The sequence below is a fragment of the Myxocyprinus asiaticus genome, chromosome 25, assembly GCF_019703515.2.
Source record: "Myxocyprinus asiaticus isolate MX2 ecotype Aquarium Trade chromosome 25, UBuf_Myxa_2, whole genome shotgun sequence".
Classification (NCBI taxonomy): domain Eukaryota; kingdom Metazoa; phylum Chordata; class Actinopteri; order Cypriniformes; family Catostomidae; genus Myxocyprinus; species Myxocyprinus asiaticus.
The window spans coordinates 16,933,606-16,957,893 of NC_059368.1; the positions used below are offsets into that span (position 1 = coordinate 16,933,606).

The following is a 24,288-nucleotide window of genomic DNA, read 5'->3' on the forward strand; positions in this document are numbered from 1 at the left end:
ATTCAGTAAAGATATATGTGCATTTGGCTGATTATTACATTTTTTTAATTAAGTTATATAATAAGGGTGTCTACTGTCATCAGTGTTGCATTCAGTGATCTTACAATACATCCTACATTAAAGTTTTGCACCTAAAGCACGCAATACTGACACTGATATACAAATATGGATGTTCTATGTGTCTAAAGCGTATATAGTGATTAAACTATTCTTTAAATTTTTTATAGAAATCATGATCCAGCTCATAACAACTTAATTAAGATTAAAATTAATTTACATCTTTTGACAGAAATGTTTCGCCCTCTCATTCAAGTCTTCGTTTCATGCATGCTCATCAGCTGCTCACTGATCAGCAGTTCTCAGTATTATGTCCAAAAGAGGCAATTCTCAGTTCAGTGTACTGGTGACTCGCAGACTGCTGTGATCAACTCAATGTACTGTTGATGCGAGAGCTGCTGTCCTCGGATCAGTGTACTGTTGACTCGAGAACTGTTGCGACCAGATCATCTTAATACGCTGATAAAACGGTAATATAATCAAGTCATAAACATATTTCCAGCATGTTTTATTTGTTATACTTTCTGCTGTTCAGCAAAATACACCAGAAACATACATTTTGACCCTTAATCACACGCATGCTCACTATCAGCAACTCATCAGTTCTCAGTATGTCAGACATTTTCGAAAGAGGTGATTCTCAGTTCAGTGTACTGTTGACTTGAGAACTGTTGCGACCAGAGCATTTAGTCTGATTTGTGAAATAGTTGGAGCGGTTCATTACAAAGAAGGAAAAGTAGAACACCAGTTCTAGGATCATATTACAGAGTGTCAGGCACATCCGGGAGACAGGTTAAGAGTAACTTGTGGATCAGTGTTCATTCGAAATGCTAATTGTTTCAAAAGATTCAGTCAGATTTGGTGAACTGGTTCAAATCGTTCACTAAAAAGAACTGGATCAAAAGAACGATTCGTTCATGAACTGGACATCACTATTGCCGATTAAGAATGGTGGAGGAGTGACAGACATACCAACTCACCGCAACAATCGCCGATAAAAAAAAAAATCTGTCATGATGTATACTGCACTTTTTTCCCCATTGCTGTAACCATTAACTCAGCAGGGAGTCTCAACGGTCAAGTCATTAACAACCTCCGGCTGGCATATGCTAATACTATGAAAGTATACTACTTTAATGAAGCTCACACCTGAAAATCTGGAAAAATCGGCTAGTGTGGCGCTGGCTTAAGGTGAAATATTTACAAATAGCAGCACTCAGATTGCGTGTCTTCAATATGTCCCTTAGTAGGTAATATATAATGATACGTGGCCATTTCTGGTATCCCCCCTCTGTTCGTAGCCTCTGAGTCCGTCTATGTGGTATCACTGCAGGCACCCAGAGCCCAGGGGAGGAGTGCACCCATTAACACGGCTGTCATGAGTAAAAAAGTCACCACAGGTATATGACAGATAATAATGTTCAGTATTTTACCTCAAACAGCTGAAACCTTATATTCATTAATTTCTAACTCTTTTTTTTTTTTTTATGCCTGTCAGAGCCAGAGGTTCTGGATGAAGTAAAGGACATAACAGTTAGAGTTTTGTCCCCTCAGTCTGTCGTTATCACATGGATTGATCCACTTGTTGAGGAGAAGAAAGAAAGTCCAGGGGGATCAAGGTAAAAATTAATTCAACCATTTCTAGAATGGAATGTTTAGAGATTGATTGTTACAGTTCGATCTGATGCATTAGTGGCACAGAAATTACACATTTCAGCTAATTTATATAACATTTACATACATTTTTTATTTTTTTATGGAGGCATTACACAGTGAAATACAGAGAGAAAGGAGAATCTGCTCGATGGGAATACATGGACACTCCTCAGAGACGTCTAATGATTGAAACACTCTCCGCAGACAGCATGTATGAGTTCTCTATTCGAATCTCACAAGGAGACCAGCAGGGAAAATGGAGTGCATCTGTGTTCCAGAGAACTCCTGAATCAGGTTTGTTTATGCTGCCTGTGCACAATTTTGACTAGAATCTGTAAGTAACCGAAACCCAGATGTTTTGCTTAGTTTGTATTGCTGAGCAACTACATCCTATTAGTATCTATTATTTATGATGGATATCATTCAATGCAAATTAAAAGGTCATGTCAGATTGTTAAATAAAAGTGTTCTGGAGTGCACAATAGTATACCATTACATTATATTACATTATAAATACTAGAATATAATTCTAAAATTGCTATTCTACTAAATTAGTTTTAGAATGAAGTCAATGTAATTCCAGTTTGCTCTCTTATTTCTTATCTAATATCTAACAATATACTAGGTAGTTACTGAAGCAAAGGATAAACACAATGCAAACAGACAAAGATATACACACCTGTACAAATGCACATACATTTTTTAAGCCATAAGCATAATATAACTGCCTCTGTGTTATGGTTCAGTACAATGTCGTCGTTTACTGTCTGTTTGGAATTAACTAAGAGATCACAATGACCTCATTACTCATATTCCTGGAAAACATAAAGCTGTATTTGTTTCCATCTGAAAATCTCCAGGCTGAAGAAAAAATACGTTCAAGAGTATGCATAGTGCTTCAAGCTTCATTTTTATTTTATTTATTTTTTGTCAGTCATGTGCTTATTTTGGCCTGTGTTTACATGCAGCTCCCTCTGGCCCTCCAGAAAATTTTCAGCTGAAACCACTTAGAGGGAAAGGAACTGCTGTTACAGCAACCTGGGATCCACCTGAGCAAACCAATGGACGAATAAGAGGTAAGACCACAGAGTAGGTAAGATATCAAATAAGTACAAGATCTCTCATATATTGTAGAGCAAGCAATATACTTAATACTTGATTCCAAAGCTACTCACATACTGTAGCTTCAACAAGCTTTATATGTTTTCATATTGTATACTTATATTTTGCTCTTTCATTGTGGGTGCACTGCACAGTTAAGCAACTGTTTTTGTTTTGTGAAAACAACACAGACCACAGATTGTAGAAGATCGAAAAGATCCACCTACTTATGGTTTCAAAGAACACAGTTGCCAAATATTACTGGATACACATAAGAACCACTGATATATAATATAGAACTGGATTGCTCATGATGTCATATCAGTGAAGCCACTGCGCCGCCATATTGCTATGCCCAAACAGTCCAATGTCCCTATTGACTTAATCGTAAGTCATCTAATTTCAGCGAGTAAACATTAATCATTCAATCACCGATTTTATATCTGAAATCTGCATGTACATCCCTACAACACAAACGCAATTCTCGCACTCATGGTTCTCGGTCAAGGATGCGAAATGAAGATTCTTCCAGCTCATTGACCATCCAAGAGTCTGTAGCTACAAGAAAGGACTTAACTGCAGTCTCCTATCCTGAGGGAAAGGACTCATACAACCAGATAAGTGTCACTGACAAGGAGACACGCAAAGCAAAGCTGGTTAAAATTAAACTGATATGCTAGGTTTAAATTACAAATGAACACGTATTTATGACATGTATCCATGTATGACTATAGAGAGCATATCTCTATAAAAACAGGAAAATCCCAGGCAATTAAGGCGATTTCGAAATCCTGGTCTGAATTTTTTAAAGTCCTTTTCGGGGGTAAGGATGTATTGTCACACTAAACAAGCAGATATTACAGCTTTTCCTACTTACATTAAAACTTGTGGACAGTGGGGGCCTGGGTAGCTCAGCGAGTAAAGATGCTGACTACCACCCCTGGAGTCACAAATTCAAATCCAGGGTGTGCTGAGTGACTCCAGTCAGGTCTCCCAAGCAACCCAATTGGCCCAGTTGCTAGGGAGTGTAGAGTCACATAGGGTAACCTCCTCGTGGTCGCCATAATGTGGTTCTCGCTCTCAGTGGGGCGCGTGGTGTGTTGTGCGTAGACGCCACGGGGAATAGCATGAAGCCTCCACACGCGCTATGTCTCCGTGATAATGCGCTCAACAAACCATGAGATAAGATAAGCGGATTGACAGTCTCAGACGCGGAGGCAACTGAGATTCATCCTCTGCCACCCGGATTGAGGCGAGTCACTATGCCACCACGAGGACTTAGAGCGCATTGGGAATTGGGCATTCCAAACTGGGGCAAAATGAATGCCCAATGAATGCCTAAAAAAATGAATTAAAAAAAAAATAAAAAAAATAAACAACTTGTGGACAGTTTTGCGGCTTCCTTTGGTGATCGTTGCTGCACTGAGAGACTGAACACCTGGCCGGGTGAATGCTCTGACATCGCAATCCTCGTATATTCAATATTCAATAATTTATTGCCATGCCAACAAAGTTGTTTGGAATTTTTTGTGGTGAGCTCACAAAAATAATAACATACATCACACATACAGCAACAAGAGCAACAATGATTTCACAGTAGTGCCTGTAAGAATTAGCTGGTACCACTGAGTACAGCACAAAAACAGAGACCCACAATACCAAGTGTAAGAATCTGAACAATCTTATAATATGTACTATTTAAGAGATGTGTGGACTTGGATTTAATTTCCCTAAGACGCCTTCCTGAGGGCAGGGGAGTTAAGAAATGATTGACAGGATGTGTGGATCATTCAAGATTTTCACGCCTTTACCCTTCATTCGTGACACATAAATGTCATTTATGACTGTAAGATTACACCCCAAAAAATTTAGAGGCAGTTCGTACTATGGCTCTATTTCGTTTCCTCTGCTGAATTGTGGAGTAACCAAACCACACTGTAATTAAGAAAGTTAGGACGCTCTCAATCACTGCCCTATAGAAGTAGAACAAACCGTTCTTTTAAACTGCCTTAGAAAGAAATGCCTTTGGTGTACTTTTTTAATAATCCTAGTTAAATTATCATCCCATTTCAGAGATGCATAAATAGTAGTCCCGAGAAACTTGAAACTAGGCATCCTTTTGACTTTTAGACCATTGATGGTAAATGGCAGAAGAACATTCTGTCACCATCAGAAGTCGAACACAATTTCCTTCGTTTTTAAAACATTTAGCACAAGATTATTAGCACCGCACCAGTCAATCAGGGAATATACCTCACTCCTATAAGCAGATTTGTTGTTATCTGTAATCAAGCCAATCATTGTTGTATCATCCGCGAACTTAAAGATTTTTACAGAATCACAATGGGAAATACAATCATTTGTGTACATAGAATAAAGGTGACAATACACAAACCCAAACAGAGTTTTCGAAAAGTTATTATTTATTTTCACCACTTGAGTTCTGTTTTGCAAGAAGTCCAGAATCCAGTGAACCCTCAATTTCCCTAACTTCTCAAATAACTTGACTTGAGATGATTGTATTTAACGCTGAACTATAGTCCACAAAAAGAACCCTCACATAAGTGGCCGGAGTTTCTAGATGTTTTAGAATAGAGTGAAGACACAGAGACCCAGCATCATCTACAGATCTATTAATCTTATAGTCAAACTGGTAGGTGTCCAGAGTGACTGAGGCAATTAATTGTCTGAGGACCATTCGCTCAAAAATCTTTACTACCACCGATGTTAAGGCAACAGGTCTGTAATCATTTAGGCAGCTGATACTAGATTTCTTTGATACCGGAATGATAACCGCCACTTTAAAGCATGCAGGAACTCTGCATTCCTTTAGGGACCAATTAAAGATGTCTGTAAGAACTGGGGCAAGGGATTGTGTGCACCCCTTTAGGGTTGCAGATGATATGCAGTCTGGACCTGATGCTTTCCTACTGTTCTGACTAAGCAGTAGTTTTCTGACTTCATGCTCCTCTATCACAAAGGGAGGGGAAGGAGGACTGGGCAGCGTTGGCTGACCAACCAAGCCACAGGACTTATTGTCAAATCGGCCATAAAATATGTTAAGTTCATCAGGCAGTGACAAGTTATCACAGATAGCTGAAGCCGTTGACTTCTTGTAGCCTGTGATCTTTTGCAGGCCTTTCCATACCCCATGAGTGTCATTGGCTTTGAGTTTATTTTCCATGTTGGTCTTGTAGTCAATTTTTGATTTTTTGACAGCTCTTTCAAAGTTATATTTCACAGATTTGTACAGTTTCTTGTCTCCACTCCTGAAAGCTGTATGCTTGTTTCTCCATAAGCATTTTGTCTCTTTACTAAACTATGGCTTATTGTTGCTGTATATGATTACTGTCTTAGAAGGGATACACACAGTCTCCACAAAGTTTATGTAAGAAGTGACCACATCAGTATACTCATCCAGATCATAACAAGACTCCTTAAAAACAGACCAGTCATTACTCTCTTGGCGGTCTGTTAGCAGTTGCCTGTGGAGACCATCGTTTGACATTTTTCCTGATTGGTTTAGATTTCAGTTTCTACCGGTAGACTGGAATGAGGAAGATTATGTTATGATCTAATAGCCCTAATGGCACCCATGATACAGCATGGAAAGTATGTATATCTTCTTCCTCATAATTAATATTATCCATAATGAGCAAATTAAACATGATTGTCACTAAAGGGCGAAATGTAACTGTCATATCCGCAGGTCGGAGATGGTGAAACGGGTGTTTTCATTGCTGCTCTATGACAGTTTGAGCATACCAAGATGGCCACTCAAATACTTCCGGTGGCTTCACCTCCTGCTGGCAGTTTAGCGTTGCGTCAGCGATCAAGTTCTATATATATATATATATATATATATATATATATATATATATATATATATATATATATATATCAGTGATAAGAACACATTACACATAACACAGTATCAAACCATCACAAGAATCCATATACTGTACCCTCATTTTCATATCTAATCAGCTGAAAATAAAACAATCCATTTCCTAGATTTACTCTCAATAAAAAAAATTTAAAGAGCTGTGTCATTTCTCAACAAAAGGAATTGCAAAAATAAATGCCCCCTTTTTCCATTGGTCACACAAACAGATAAACAGCAAACAAACAAACAGCCTGCCCCAAACTCACACCATTGGTTGAGCCAGTGTTGCTATGCCGGGCTGGTGGGGATGCTCAATGTTTTTTATAGTGCCACGATGTTTACACTTTTTGGGGAAATGATACCACAAATGGCTTTCTTGCAAGAAAGTATTTTAACATAAAAAAAACTTTGATAAATCATCTTTAAGCATTTCCATTTCTTGAACTTCTGCTACTATATGAAACTATTGGTCTAGTAGATCGATCTTCTTGGCACCAATTTTGGGTTTCTGATTTTTTTACGTGTTGCCAAAAATATTTTAAACAGATATGTCAGCTTTTTCTTTTTCTTTTGGAACATCCTTTAAATAAAGAACAGAAAAAGACTTTGGCATTCATAAAGTAACATTATTACTAATAGTTGACCATACATCTTCCAGAAACAACTAATATTTGGGCATTGCCACAATATGGGAATGATAAGCCTCTTCAACACAAAATTTCTCCAAAAATGTCTGTAAAGCTTGACTAATACAAATGTACATTTGGAAAAAAAAACTAAAGTTTCCTCATGTTGAGGGAGTTTTCCTCTTCACTGTGGTTTACTTGGCTTAGATTTATTGGTTCAAACTTGGGTATTCCAAGTGTTCATTGGAAAATATTCAGCAATGGTATCCAAGTGAAATTGACCACACTGACTGATTTGACATCTACTTCCAGAATACATCCTCTCGTATGCTCCTGCTATGAAACCATTTGGCGCAAAGTCAATTACATACCGTGGCACCACCACTTCTGCTACTATAGATGGACTTACACCAGGTGACCGCTACATCTTCAAAATCCGTGGAGTCAATAGGAAGGGGCAAGGACCACAAACTAAAGCCATTATCGTTGCAATGCCTGCATGTAGGTATTCCCCAACACAATTTTTTTTTTTTATCATGCTAGCAGCTTTGCAGGAACTTGGTTAAGACTTGTATCTTAATTTTGTCTCTAGCCAGCAGCCACAAGACCAGTCAAAGCATCTCCAAGACATCATCATACAATGAATCAGACAATCAGGAGTCAGAAAATCAGGATGAGATGGAGTCAGATACTCAGACTACAACTCCTGCCCCACCCACGAATCGACGGACACGCCCTCTTTCCCAAACAAGGTCCTATCACAGCATCTTCTCAAGGGGTTCTGCCAGAAATGGAGGTTCTAACTCAAGGCCAAACTCACAATCATCCTCCTCTCATATCAAAGAGGAAAATACAGATGAGGAACATAGGCCAACAGAGAGTCCAACAGATGAGGAAATAGGAACAAATGAGGCTATTGAGGACACAAAACCAGAGAGCAGTAATAATGTTTCTCCACAAAATGTTGAAAATATGAAATCAAACCTCAAAATATCCATCCAGTCATCAAGCACTACACCATCACTTTTAAAACCATCCTCACATGACTCTGTCCATAAAGCATCAGAGGATCTACGGCCTTCTTGGACACCTCGCATTTCTTCAATTGTTGATATCAGCCGATTAAGAAGGCCTAATTCTCGCACTCATGGTTCTCGATCAAGGACGCGAAATGAAGATTCTTCCAGCTCATTGACCATCCAAGAGTCTGTAGCTACAAGAAAGGAATTAACTGCAGTCTCCTATCCTGAGGGAAAGGACTCATACAACCAGATAAGTGTCACTGACAAGAATACTTCGGTGCCCTCACCTCAGGAAACCAGACCTGAACCAGAGAAAGATTCAGTATTATCTTCCTCCAGCTCTAATTCCTCTTCCTCCTCATCGGCATCATCATCTTCTTCTTCCTCCTCATTATCATTACCATCATCGTCAACATCTTCATCATCATTATCATCATCATCATCATCTTCAGGTACAAGAAGGATTTCCTCCCCATCAAGTCGAGTCACAAGTTTAGGATCTGGTTCCACGTACCCTAATAGCAGAAGAGTTGGAATTTCAACTAGAGCTCACAGACTTCAAACAGGACAGCGCAAACCTGATTCATCAATATCTTCATCATCATCATCATCATCATCTGCTTCTTCACAATCCACACTGCCAACAAGAAATGGGACTTCTGACAGTAGTAATAGCCACTCAACACCTCTCCACGATAAAACAGAGGAGTATGAGAGCCATCATTCCAACCAAAAGAACACAGAGATAGACACAACAAAGGATGAAGAACCAGCTGCCTCTGAACAAACTAAAAAACCCCATTCTGATACAACTAAAGAGGAACAAAAGGAAAATTATGATAAAAGAGAAGAGAAAAGTGACAGTTATGGTTCTACTTCCCAGACTTCTTCAAGTACTAGCCCCTCTCTAACAGGGCAAAGTTCATCCTTTCCAATACCAAACCGAAATTCTAGGGTAGTTACAGGGAGTCGCAGACAAGATGGCAGGATATCATGGAGTAGGACTGCTTCTTCTGTAGGTGCAGGAAGACCAGTTATTAATAGAACTCCTTCACATACTTCTGCTTTGAGAACTCAAGACATTAATGATAAGGCCAAAGCTTCACCCACAACATATCCCTCAAAGCATGGGGTTGTTCCAGTCTCAAATAAACCTAATATGCTAAACAGAGAAACTGTTTCAACAAATGTTGCAATAAGCTTCAACAATCCCAGTAATAATGGAAATGTAAAAAATAGCAATGATCATAAAGATGATTATCTTTATGAAGAAAGAAAGGAGATATTTGAGAGGAAAAGTAAAGATGTTGTCCCTACTGTAACATCTAAAACTACTACAACAGCTGTGAGTGAAACTCACAAACCTGTCCACAACTTTGAAAATGAAAGTTTGGATAGGGAGCCAAGTTCAGAAATCACCAGTTCAAAGTCACTTCCTTCAGTTCCCCAAAGAGTTCCTCTATTGGGTTCTAATGGAAGAGTGCGGTCACCTGTAGTAGCAAGTCGGCTGAAAGGGTCAAGGCTTCCTAGTCGGGTGTACCCAGTACAACACAGAAGACTGGGCTCTGCTTCCACACCTATTACTACATCATCATCTTCTTCCTTCTCTCAGAACAGTCCAGTGGAATCACCCCATTTTTCAGATCGAAACACAAGTGTCAGTAGTAATACTAATGTTAGGTTGACCCCAGGTTCAGTTTCTCGCTCTATTGGTGAAAGCTCTACTGGGAATATATCATCTTCATCACGGAATCCAGTAGTGGGATCGAGGCTGCGATCAGTTTCAAAGGAAAACGCCCCAGTCAATGGCTACAAACCCAGTTATGGAAAAGGTAAATATTTTTGCTTTCCTCACCGTGCTATGTATTCTATAAGTATAGAAACATTTTCACAGCCTGATCTCATGAAAATTACATGACTGTAGTGAGCACTAAAAGTTAAATTTTCTCCAAAACAGATGAGGTGTAATGCTCTTTTGAGTTTTACATGAACATATCCTACTTCCCTATAAACCTTATCCTAACTATTAGAGTCATAAAAGCAAATGTGAGATGAAAAACAAATGAAGTTTTTAAGGTTAATGCTTTATCGAGTTTTAAATCAACAAAATTGACCTCCCTACCCTAAATTTTAATCCTATACCTAACCAATAGTTTCATGAAAGCAAATGTGGGATGAAAAATGCAAATCCTGAAGCAACCACGATATTTTGTGATTTTTCTCCAACCCCTTTGACTCATGTGTTGACTAGCATGCTCTTCAGGACTTGTATGCCGGTTCTTTGCATCTCAAGTGCAATCATTTGAAAAAGTGCAGTTAGTTGAGCTACCAAGCAATTTGGTCATGTTCGAACAAGCTTGTAAATGCAGCTGGTTATGTAATGCAAACATTAAAAAGTATCGCCTTATGCACTATTATAAAAGTGTTTTGGTGTCATAATATAGCATTGTGTGAGGAACAGGGTAAAAAGTAAGTGTTTATGAAAAGGCAATCTGCGGATTGTTGTTGTTTGGCCTCTTGTGATCATTTCACCAGAAAACTGTTGCAACACATACAACGAGCCACTTAAAAACATTTAGCAAATTTGTAGGTATTAAGGCTGCACAATTAATCATATTTTAATCACGATCACAATTTCTCCCTCTCACGGTTAAATAAGCTTAACAGTCTGCGATATTAGTGAGCTAGCAAACAGAAATTATCAGCCAGGTAAAGTTGCAAATTGTTGTTCATTTTAATTTTAGACTGTGTCTATGGATGATAGACTAAATCACAAGCTCTTTTCTCTTCACCTGACCAATCACGCTCACTTCAGAAGTTCGCCACTGACCAATTACTGTTTCACTTTCAAGCACGTGCAAAAATACAGAACTGCTGATGTTTACGAGTATCGTATGTCCGTCGCTCTGATCTGTAATATTACACATAATCGGAGCACACATGAGGATAACGATAAGTGTTATAGCATTCTCAAAGCGGTTCTATGCTCAGTGTACATTAAATTAATTCCATCTTGTGCTTTGATAATGTATGTAATATACAGAACAGCTGTGCTCTGAGTTTGGTTTGTGCGTGTTGCTAACATGCGCTGATAGCATTATACAGTATATAAAGCGCTCCAGATTTACTTCAGTTGCACATTTGCGTAATTCCAAGTATATTTGGCCATTACAGGTATGTAAACAATTCTAAAGTAACCCCATGGCACTGGGTTTGTGTGGAGCGAGTAGGAGATAAGAGTATTTCACTATGTATGGAAGGAGCACAAAGCTGGTGTCACTGTCTCCTCTGCTGGTAACACACAGAAACAGCACACTATCTTCCTTCAAAATGAAAGGTTTGATAAAATAACTAGGCTTCCTTCAAAATAAGGGCTTGAGGTTGTAAGCAATTCTGCGTGCTCAATTATTACAGAAATATATTACTATTATAAATTACTGTAAGGTATGGGAATATAGTAATGTTAATAATAATTACTAATAATAATTTAAAGAATGGATCTTAAAAGAGCATGCAAGTGCAAACACCCTACAGAGTAACTGTTTCTATTAGCAGTAAAGAATGGGGAAAACATTTATTTAATTTTGGTCAAAAGAAATCATTTACTAGTTTATAGTTCTAACAACTTGTTCAACATGAAAGCAAATGTTTTATGTAATTTTATGTTTTTCGTTCTTTTAGAATCAATATCTAAGCACTGGCAAAAACATTTTTTTTTAAATGTGCAGCCCTTTAATAATATATATAAAAAAAAGTTTTCAAATGACAGAATAATCGTGATTAAAATTTTGAGCAAAATAATCTGGATTATCATTTCACCATTATCGTGCAGCCCTAGTAGGTATGGTAACATGATTCTATGGCTTTGTTCACACAGATTTGTTCTCAAATCCATTTTTTTAGACTGACTGTTCAAATTGCAAGTTATATGTGGCCAGATCTAATTTTGTATGTTCAGACTGCAGTCGCTTTTGCTAGCACGTCCATATTAGTTGTCATAGTAATGAAGCAAACTTGCGAAGGTTCATCATACGTGAGAGTTTAGCAATGGATGTTTTGCTATTGGTTATGTTTTTCATAAGGGCAGTGTCCTAATATGAACACATTTGTCACAGACAGTGGCATAAAAAAACAGGAAAGGTGGCATATGCAATATTTGTTGCTGCTAGGGTTGACAATGGGCTGCTGCAGGCTGCCGTTTTAGCTGGGATGTCCCATATATTGGCAGAAATTACAACATCCTCTACAGGATGTCTGTTGTCCTATATTTTAGCAGGCAGCGAAAGGTCCCGTATTGAAGGCTTTGTGTCCCAAATTGAAGTGTTAAAATATACTCAAGTGTTGGATGGTGAAATGCTTGAAGGGCACCCCCATCCCATATTGAAGTGCTCAATGCACGTGAGACATTCTATACCTTATCGTGTTGTGGTGGCTTGCAGCCTGTGTGTTACTGCACCTTAACGCTGTATTATTGCAAAAGAGGTTTACACTGCTTTGGGTGCATTCCATTCAGAAGTGATCGTCCCTATGGTCAATTCCCCTTAAAGACTTAACCTTCCACTGTCAGAGTTTCAGAGAGCCGAAAGGTGTAATAAAACAATTATTATGAACAGACTACAAAACACTAAACAGATTGGAGTTGGATAGGCAAAAAAATACAAATTTTATGCCTGTGTGAACATAGCATAGAAGACCACGCTGCATTTTGATATTGTGCGTAAGTATGATTTTCATGTTTATTTTCTCTATTTCTGTGTTCAGGCAAAAATGGACGGCCGAATCTGACAGCTGCAAATGGAAAAGTATCCTCAACAGCTGATGACAATGCTAAACCAGAAGGAGTCCGACATATCACAGGTCCTGATGGAACAAAATGGGTGTGTTTAAATATTGCTAATTTTGGCCAGCCTGTTTGAGATTAATTTCTATTCAGATCCACTGATTTATTTTTACTGCTAGCAAACTTTTATAAATGCTGTGCCAGTTCTTCTTTGTTTTTCAATGTATAAACTATAAAGATTTAGCATGAACTTTTTAGTCATGAAAATTTCACTTTATAGTGTTCACCCCTTTGGTTTCATCAGGAAGTTTAAATTAATTAAGAAAAATGATAAAATTGTCATTTAGATCTATTTCTATTAATACAGGCTAATACAGGCTATTTTTACCATACTGCTCATATTCATAACTTCAGTTACTCTCTCCTTCACTGGCTACCCTTTCAATAAAGCAGATGGTACCACAGCCATCAAAATCATCTTTAAGTAAGCAAAGCCAGTCATGTGAATATGACTGTTCTCTTGGCATGGAACCTTCACAAGCAGTGACCTTATAAGACACTTTTTCAAGCAGGAGTGTTTGACTGTTCTCTAATTTTGTTGTGGAATTGATTCTACTTTATAGTTAACTCTCTATTTGTAGTCATAGGTTTACAGAGTTTGTAACATTGTGATGGTGAGTGTTCACTCTTTTAGGTTGTAGATCTGGACAAGGGTGTCTTAATGAATGAAAATGGAAGGGTTCTTCAAGATTCAAGGGGAAGACCGAGAAAAGTGATCCTTGGAGAAGATGGCAAGACTATTTTTGGTGAGTTACTTACACTTTGCTTTCTTTAATTTTTTATAGTATGTATAAATACTTAGTAGAAGCAATGTTATTATATCTCTGTATTCTTTTTTTATATCTTAGATGACCAGGGCAGCCCACTGGTCAACCAGGAAGGATTAGCATTATTTGGTCACGGAAGGCACAGTCGGCCTGTTGTTAATCCCAGTGAAAAGTACCTAACTGTGGGAGGAAAGACTGTTGTAGGCTTGGACCGCCCTAAACCTAGGACTACTACCACAACAACCACTACAACGACAACTTCAACAACCACTACAGCCACAACCACATCAGAACCCACAACTGAACCCACAACAACAGAAATGGTAACAGAAACTTTGGAGCCAACAACATTAGCTGCTGAGCCTACATGTCCACCTGGACTGTACACACGATTGGATACGAATGGTTTCCCAATAATGGAGGCTGATGGAATACTTAACTGCTACTCTGAAGGTGAGATGATCCTTTTGGAGCAATAGTAAACTGAAATATGTTTCTAACAATACAAATTCGTGAGCTTCAACACATGTGGACTTAAAGGGATAGTTAACCACTGTTTATTCATCCTCATGATGTTCCAAACCCATATGACTTTCTTTATTTCTTCCATACAACACAAAATGAGATGTTATGCAGAATGACAGCTTCAGCCACCAATCACTTTCATTGGATCTTTTTCCCCATACAGTGAAAGTTAAAGGGATAGTTCACCCAAAAATGAAAATTCTCTTATAATTTGCTCACCCTTGTGCCATCCCAGATGTGTATTTGTTTTCTTCTGCAGCACACAAATAAAGATTTTTAGAAGAATATCTCAGCTCTGTAGTTCCATACAATGCAAGTGCATGATGGCCAGAACTCTGAAGGTCTAAATATCACATAAAGGCATCATAAAATTAATCCATATGACTCCAGTGGTTTAGTAAATGTCTTCTGAAGTGATCCAATCATTTTTTGGTGAGAACAACTCCTTTTTCACTACACATCATGCCTTTGCAGCCTCTAGGCATGATCATGATTTCAGGCTCGATTACACTTCCTAGTGCTTGACGCATGCGCAGAGCGCTAGATGGCGTTATAGGAAGTATAATCGAGCTTTAAATCATGATCGTGTCTAGAGACTGCTGTCAAGATTTATAGTAAAAAAGGAATTACATTTTGGCCTGTTCTCACCCAGAACCGTTTGGATCGCTTCAGAAGACATTTATTAAACCACTGGAGTCATATGGATTACTTTTATGATTCTTTTATGTGATTTTTGGACATTCAGAGTTCTGGCCACCATTCACTTACATTGTATGGACCTACAGAGCTGGGATATTCTGTAAAAGTCTTTGTTTGTGTTCTGCAGAAGAAAAAAGGTCATACACATCTGGAATGGCATATGGGTGAGTAAATTATGAGAGAATTTTCATTTTTATATGAACTAACCCTTTAATGGTGGCTGAGGTTGTCAGTCATCTTCTGTCAACATGTTTTGTGTGTGTTCCACACTGGTCATACTGGTTTGGAATGACATGAGGGTGAATACAATTTTGACAGAATTTCAACAAGTTTTGGTAATGTATGGCAATGCTAATACAAAATTATGAATGAAGGAAAAACATGGTTAAAATGAGCCTGAAATGTATTGGCCAAGTTTGTTTTTACTACTGTTGGCTTTGTATGACGATTCTTGTCACAGTCAAGTAGTTAGTGCCCACAAGACCTGATCCTCTGTAATTTAGAATCAGTTTTCCATTTGAATTTCTGTTACACGCCAGTAGCACAGTCAAAATTGTTGCTGATATCTTTCTAATGAATCACAAACAATGAATCAGTCACAACGTTGTCCCAGATGTAGTTAGAAAAAGCATAAATTTTAGCACAGATTTGAAGTGTACATTTTTGTAAATACATTAGATAAATTTTATATACAGTCAAAAATAAAAATTAAGTCATCTGTTTATATCTGTTAAAGATATAGTTCACCCAAAAATGATAATTCTCTCATCATACCTCAGCCTTATGCCGTCTCAAACTTGTATGACTTTCGATCTTCTGTAAAACACAAACAAAGATATTTTCATAGATGTACAATGTGTTTATATCCATAGTCACTGGGGACCAAAACTTAAGAAGTCATGGATTAAACTACTTAAATTGTATGGATTACCTTTTTGCTGCCTTTATGTCCTTTTTGGAGCTTAGAAATATTGGTCCCCATTGACTTGCATTGCATGGATATATTCACATCATATCTCCTTTAAAACATCTTTGTGTTCCGCAAAAGAAAGAAATGTATACGAGTTTGAGACTGCATAAGGGTGAGTAAATTATAAGAGAATTATAATTTTTAGGTGAACTATTCCTTTAATGTGTCAATTGTTTGTTTAACATTTTTCTAAGCTGCATGTAAGCTACAAAGTGAAGATCTTTATAATTCAGTGTGCACAAACTTACAAACTTGGATGACCTTCCTGGAATAACAACTTGTTCTGTCTAATAACCAGACTTTGTTGTGTAATCATTTGTTATGTTTGCTGGTTTGAACAAAGGTCAGTTAATGTAGCCAAGTCGCATTTAGGGAAAAGCTTGCTTAGATAGAGGTTTTTATAGTTACTTGGCTTGTCCAAAATTATAATTTCCTTGGTGTGACATGAATTCCTTTCCAAGTTAAAGTATATACAGGTGCATCTCAATAAATTAGAATGTCGTGGAAAAGTTCATTTATTTCAGTAATTCAACTCAAATTGTGAAACTCGTGTATTAAATAAATTCAGTGCACACAGACTGAAGTAGTTTAAGTCTTTGGTTCTTTTAATTGTGATGATTTTGGCTCACATTTAACAAAAACCCACCAATTCACTATCTCAAAAAATTAGAATACATCATAAGACCAATAAAAAAACATTTTTAGTGAATTGTTGGCCTTCTGGAAAGTATGTTCATTTACTGTATATGTACTCAATACTTGGTAGGGGCTCCTTTTGCTTTAATTACTGCCTCAATTCGACGTGGCATGGAGGTGATCAGTTTGTGGCACTGCTGTGGTGGTATGGAAGCCCAGGTTTCTTTGACAGTGGCCTTCAGCTCATCTGCATTTTTTGGTCTCTTGTTTCTCATTTTCCTCTTGACAATACCCCATAGATTCTCTATGGGGTTCAGGTCTGGTGAGTTTGCTGGCCAGTCAAGCACACCAACACCATGGTCATTTAACCAACTTTTGGTGCTTTTGGCAGTGTGGGCAGGTGCCAAATCCTGCTGGAAAATGAAATCAGCATCTTTAAAAAGCTGGTCAGCAGAAGGAAGCATGAAGTGCTCCAAAATTTCTTGGTAAACGGGTGCAGTGACTTTGCTTTTCAAAAAACACAATGGACCAACACCAGCAGATGACATTGCACCCCAAATCATCACAGACTGTGGAAACTTGACTTCAAGCAACTTGGGCTATGAGCTTCTCCACCCTTCCTCCAGACTCTAGGACCTTGGTTTCCAAATGAAATACAAAACTTGCTCTCTTCTGAAAAGAGGACTTTGGAACACTGGGCAACAGTCCAGTTCTTCTTCTCCTTAGCCCAGGTAAGACGCCTCTGATGTTGTCTGTGGTTCAGGAGTGGCTTAACAAGAGGAATACGACAACTGTAGCCAAATTCCTTGACATGTCTGTGTGTGGTGGCTCTTGATGCCTTGACCCCAGCCTCAGTCCATTTCTTGTGAAGTTCACCCAAATTCTTGAATCGATTTTGCTGGACAATCATAAGGCTGCGGTTCTCTCGGTTGGTTGTGCATCTTTTTCTTCAACACTTTTTCCTTCCACTCAACTTTCTGTTAATATGCTTGGATACAGCACTCTGTGAACAGCCAGCTTCTTTGGCAATGAATGTTTGTGGCTTACCCTCCTTATGATCAATGATTGTCTTCTGGACAACTGTCAGATCAGCAGTCTTCCCCATGATTGTGTAGCCTAGTGAACCAAACTGAGAGACCATTTTGAAGGCTCAGGAAACCTTTGCAGGTGTTTTGAGTTGATTAGCTGATTGGCATGTCAAAATATTCTAATTTTTTGAGATAGTGAATTGGTGGGTTTTTGTTAAATGTGAGCCAAAATCATCACAATTAAAAGAACCAAAGACTTAAACTACTTCAGTCTGTGTGCATTGAATTTATTTAATACACGAGTTTCACAATTTGAGTTGAATTACTGAAATAAATGAACTTTTCCACGACATTGTAATTTACTGAGATGCACCTGTATTAACCAAAATGGAAACTTTACATTTCATTTCAAATTCACATTATTACACAACTTTAACATAGCAATAACATTGTAATAACAACATTAATACAACAAATGCTGTGTTAAATAATTAAGGTAGGATACAATATTCTCTGTCTTACAGAAGAGTTTTTTGTGGAGACCACCACCATTCAAATCCCTACAACAACACAAGCTCCCACTCCTGAGACACGGCCATTCAACAACACCCCTTCCTCTGAGTTTGACATTGCTGGCAAGAAACGCTTCACAGGTAGTACATTTTTTTTTGTGTGTGTGTTTGTTTATATTTGCGTTAGCATAGTAGGCTACAACAGACTGTATGAAAAAATGCTATTCTATCTCTATGCTCATCCATTCATGGTGCTCATGGGTGTTCCTGTAGCTGGTGGAGCATGAAACTATCAACATCAAGATCAAATTCATAAATATAAATGTAATGTTTCCCAACAAAGCGATACCATGCTGAGATTAAACCTCTCAGGAAACACAACTGGCCGCTCGCAGATAATTTTCTTTTGATGCAAGGCACTTGAGAGTTGAATGGTGAATGCGAAGGAAAATGATTTGGCCTACATCTGTTGCTCATTCCCTTGGTGATGCTTGTAAGCAGCAAATAAAATGGAGCATACAGCTGACCTTATGTAGGATTTATATGCAAATTATTTTTGTCCCTCAGTAGTAGAATGATCCTCCAAACTCCACCCAATTATCTTCATTCATTATAATTTTCAAAAAAACACTGCAGACACTGGAGACTCTGTGAGCTATTGAATAACTCATTTCGAACTATAACTTCAACTATAACAACTTTATATTACACTCTTTTTTTTTTTCTTTTTTTTTTTTTAAGGTCACATTACAACTGTGTTTGAAACATTTTACCATCATTTATTTTTACTAGGGCTGTCAATTAATAAAAATTAGAATAAAATGTATTACAATTTATTTGCTTATATCAATAATTATTAAGAAAGGCCCCTAAATAAAGGATTTAGTAGGCTAAATGATAATTAAAATAGTTATAAACATAATATAATAAATTATATTAATTAATTTAAATACATTATATCAGAATAGGAGCACACAGGTAAAGCATTGATTAGATAATAAGGGTTAGGATTAAAAAAAGTGGCTGTAGGAGTCTATTTTTTGTTTCTTTTATTTCCATGTAATTGAACATAAGCATATTATTGGCCTACTCTAAATAGCAATCATTGTGCAATTGAGTTTGTCAGTCTCTTTTACAGGATATGTTTCTTCTGTGCTATTTTAAATGTTTGTCTATGTACAGATGCGTCAGATGGATGCTCTTGAACCCAACTAACTTTGGGTTGCAGTGCATTTCAGCACCCCGCACCATAAACGGCACATATTGGGGCACATTTAATTGCTTTAATTTTTTAGACGTGTTATTTTTCGTATAATTAATTCATATAAAAGTTAACCTGGTTTTTGCTAATTTTCAAATGCCTTTTATGTATATTATAGATTTAAGTGTTTTGCCTTGTCCCAGACACTTAATCACAATCCATCATAAATATATTAATTATGGTGATGCTTGTAATGTTGGAAATTGTTAGTATAACTAGTGAGAATGTAAAAAGTATGTTATAAGAGAGTTTCTAGATGTCCACAGGACTAAAAGTGGCCATAGATTAAGTAACACCTTATTTTATACTGTTTTGCGTTTTGTTTTAGCTTGGACTCTTCTGGTCAACTTCCAACATTTTGTATTACAGCACTGCTAAAACGGTTTGGTTGTAATGTGTAATCTCTTGTATTTGTGTTTTCCTAACTTGTAGGTTGCTTAAGATAAAAATGTCTGCTTAATGAACTTTGAATGGATTTGACTTCCAGGATAGTTGTTAAAATTTTGCCATAACAAGAGGTTTCTTGTAAATGTGTAATTGTAAATAAAGAGGTAAGGAGGGATAAGACAAAAGACAAGAACTTGGATATTGTTACTATAAATATCCCTTCTACTTTTAAAAGGTCATATCATGGTCTCTGGTCTCTTACATATCCTTGTGCGACCCCGCGTACACATGCGTGGACGTTGTATTTTAGCTTCGCTTTATGCAACGCATAATTTAAATTAATTTAAACCGATCTCAGTTCAGAACACTATGTGAGAAATGCCAACAAAACTAAGAAACCTAATTAAGTTTTTACATTGAAAAGTGTTTGAGTCATATGATTAGAGTGTGTAGTTTCATCCAAAATGCCATTTTTTATATTTTAGCGATTTATTGCGAAACGCCACACTACTAAAAACAATGTACACTATAATGTACAATAGCGCTATTTTTCCTTAGAAATCCTATATTTACTGTGCATTATCATAATGAGAATCAATAGGTTAATACAAAAGCTGAACATTTTTGCTTTCAGAGGCATTATATGGAGTTAGGATGAAAATAAGGTGAATTTCGAATTGTTCTGGGACCAGTGCAGAGAGACAGCACACTGGCGGTTAAGTCATTCACTAAATAGAGAGCAAGGGAGCATCCTATAGCTTTCCTATGCAGCTAAGTGCATTCACTCATAATATCTGACCAAAAGTTAAGTTTCAGGCTGCAGATGATGTTTGGACTACTCAACATGTTTGGCAGACATGGGACAATGATAATCAGTACATAGATTCAGAGTTTATAATATATCATTTTATTTTAACATGGTTGGCAGTGATTGGATGATGCTGGAATTATTATTATTTTATTTTTTTGATTTTATTGCAAATGTATTAGGTGCTACTAGTTATAAATCAAAATGGGCAATGGAAAATGCACACAGGAATCACGCTCGGGTCTCAGGAAGTTAAGTGCAAATAACCTTGTCTACTCTCAGGTCTGCAATTAAGACAACTTAACATTTGTTGGTTGAGGCGATTTAAGAGGCCATTGACTTTACAGGCTTTAAAGACTAAGGTTCTTTCATGTGGGCAGATTCTGTAGGAAATTCTTCAGAATGCCTGAGAGAAAGTATTTAAACTTGGCTCTTTAAATAATGCCTGAATGTCTGTGGCTTTGGGCTTCGTTCCCGAATAGCCTACTGTCAGACTCTGTGTGTGTGTGTGTGTGTGTGTGTGTGTGTGCATGTTTATCCTACATTGTGGGGACCAAATGTCCAAATGTTTAAGTGGTTTACGAGGTTACAAACTGGTAATTACAAGGGTATTATGCTATAAATGTGGTTTATGAGGACATTTCTAGTATCCCCATAATTCAAATCACTTAAAAAACATACTAAATGATGTTTTATTGAAAATGTAAAAATTCAGAAAGTTTTTTGTGAGGGTTAGGTTTAGGGGTAGGGTTAGGGGATAGAATCTATAGGTCGTACAGTATAAAAATCATTATGTCTATGGAGAGTCCTCATAACGATAGCTGCACCAACGTGTGTGTGTGTGTGTGTGTGTGTGTGTGTGTGTGTGTGTGTGTGTGTGTATGTGTGTGTGCTTTGACACCCTGCTTAATCAGGACTCAGATGCAGACTCCACCATCCTGGACAAACTGCCTGAACACCCTTCCACCCATGACCTCAGTCTAACACCAACCTTCCAGGAGGTTCTGTCAGCTGTCCGTTCCCTTAAGAACAACAAGTCCCCTGGCGCAGATAATATCCCTGCTGAGCTACTAAAGGAGGAAGGGTACATGTGTATGTGCACCCTCTACCAGTACATTACTAAGGCCTGGACTGATGAGAACATCCCACAACAATGGAGAGATGCAAACATTGTTGTCATTTATAAGAACAAGTAGGGACATATCACTTCTTTCTGTTGCTGGTAAGGTCCTGGCTAGGGTGTTGCTTCAGAGACTCATCAGTAACATCACTGAGTCAATGTTGCCTGAATCACAGTGTGGATTTCGGAGGAACAGGAGTACGGTCGACATGATTTTCACAGCCCGGCAGCTTCAGGAAAAGTGCCGGGAGCAACATCAGGACCTTTTTATGGCCTTTGTCGACCTCTCCAAAGATTATGACATTGTGCAAAGAGAGCTCTTATGGGATGTCCTCCTCAGGTTTGGCTATCCCAATAAATTTGTTAACATCCTCCGCCAGTTCCACGATGGGATGACTGCTCGGGTGACCATCAGTGGACAAAACTCTGAGCCCTTCCTTGTACGCACAGGGGTGAGGCAGGGGTGTGTGCTAGCGCCAGTGCTCTTTAACATCTTCCTCTTGTGTGTTACCAAGGTTCTCCACAACAAGATTGAGAACAGCAGTGGTGTGGCAATGGACTTCAGACTAGATGGCAATCTCTTTAACATTAGAAGGCTCCACACAACCACTAAACTCTGTAGAGAGCGAGTCCTGGAGCTGCAGTATGCAGACAACTGTGCTTTTGTGGCCCATACTCCGGAAAATCTCCAGTCCATCCTTGCTGTGGTGGTGAGAGCGTACAGCAGGATGGGGCTGACTGTCAGCACCACCAAGACAGAAGTGGTTTGCCAATGGAGTACCAGTGTCCCATCCACTCTAACTCCCTTCACTGTTGGCGGTGAACAGCTGTCAGTAGTGCCATCCTTAAAATATCTGGGGAGTATTCTCGCAGAGGATAGCAGCATCGACAACGATATCCAGAGCTGGATTAAACAGGCCTCATCTGCCTTTGGGAGATTTTGGCAGAGAGTATTTGAGAACAACAGCCTTCATCCATCCACAAAGGTCATTGTATACCAAGCGGTCTGTGTCACCACCCTCCTCTATAGCTGTGAAGCTTGGGTAACCTACAGCTGTCACGTTAAGTCCTTAGAGCACTTCCACATCAGATGCCTTCTGCGCATTCTGGGAATTACATGGCGTGAGCGTATGCCTCACACTGTAATACTTGTAAAGACCAACTGCAGAAGTATTGAGGCCATGATCACCCAGCGCCAGCTGCAGTGGCTGGGCCATGTGATAAGGATGCCCCCATGTCGGCTACCCCGCAGAGTGCTATATGGCCAGCTACATCATGGTCGACGCTCAGCTGGAGGGCCGAAGAAGTGCTATAAGGATCAAATGAAGACTGCCTTGAGGAAGTGTAAGATCAGACCCAAGGACCTGGAGTATGTTGCTGCTGATCATACCATCTGGCGACAGCTTTGTAGGGATGGGGCTCATATGCTGGAGATGGAGAGGACAACCAGAAGACAACAGGAGAGAGCTTGGAGACACACAGCCATGGTTGCCATCACTACCACCACTACTACCACATATATATGCCCCACCTGCAATAAAGCTTGTGGGTCCAGTATAGGACTGTTCAGCCATCAAAGATCTCACCGTTAAATGAGTGGACATCATCATCGGATTTCGATGGTCAACCGAAGAAGTGTGTGTGTGTGTGTGTGTGTGTGTGTGTGTGAGTGAGTGAGTGAGATAAAGGTGTGTGCATGAATAAGAAAAATGAGACAGAAAGAATCCCAGATTTATTTCATTCCACATCTATTTGGATGTTGCTCCAGCCTATTCACAAATATTGCAAGTGTGTTCCACTCAGCAGTGTGAATCACAACGTAAGCTTTAGGATTAGCGTAGTCACGACATGATACTATGCTACCATCCAAGGCAGAATTGGAGTGTTAGGCAACAGCATATAAATCAGTTTTGGCCACTTCAATAAAGAACGTCTTCCCTTGTACAAGTAGGCATACTACAGCAATGAACATGTCACATATTATAATATGTGAAAAATAAACCTTCCATTTTGCTTCACTGTGTGCTAGCTGACTCTAGTAAAACTTTTTCAAGTTCAGTATGAATTCATTTACATCAAGTTTAGCTGAGTCCATCTTTACAAACCCAAATCCCCAAAAGTTTTACACCTTGCTTTGGAACTTTGTTTCTTGTCCAGTTTGTGTGCAAAGCCTTTGCCAGTAGCACAATTTGATTTTCTGAGATTCAGAATTGGTTATGCTGAGCTGGAGCATTACACATTACACATTTATTTCTGCCCCTTACTGACTCTTTAAAGTACTGCATATGCAGTAGAGAAGTATGGTTTGCTATTGTCATAAGATCTCAGTATCTGCTCAGCTTATCTACCACAACTAAGCACAGGCTTCTTGACTGATGTCAGAGGCA

The 24,288-nt window shown here is 38.4% G+C and overlaps 1 protein-coding gene across 2 annotated transcripts in view; it reads left to right on the top strand.

Moving 5' to 3' along the window:
* The window catches only part of LOC127415629 (fibronectin type III domain-containing protein 1-like), a 66,308-nt gene that overhangs the window by 16,561 nt on the left and 25,459 nt on the right, over positions 1 to 24,288 (top strand). For both annotated transcript variants that reach the window (XM_051654391.1, XM_051654392.1), the window contains 10 exons: positions 1,359 to 1,457; positions 1,556 to 1,676; positions 1,820 to 2,007; positions 2,682 to 2,789; positions 7,639 to 7,827; positions 7,919 to 10,180; positions 13,110 to 13,225; positions 13,823 to 13,934; positions 14,037 to 14,408; positions 18,338 to 18,466. In XM_051654391.1, the coding sequence (XP_051510351.1) occupies positions 1,359 to 1,457; positions 1,556 to 1,676; positions 1,820 to 2,007; positions 2,682 to 2,789; positions 7,639 to 7,827; positions 7,919 to 10,180; positions 13,110 to 13,225; positions 13,823 to 13,934; positions 14,037 to 14,408; positions 18,338 to 18,466 (3,696 nt within the window). The remainder of the gene's footprint in view (positions 1 to 1,358; positions 1,458 to 1,555; positions 1,677 to 1,819; positions 2,008 to 2,681; positions 2,790 to 7,638; positions 7,828 to 7,918; positions 10,181 to 13,109; positions 13,226 to 13,822; positions 13,935 to 14,036; positions 14,409 to 18,337; positions 18,467 to 24,288) is intronic.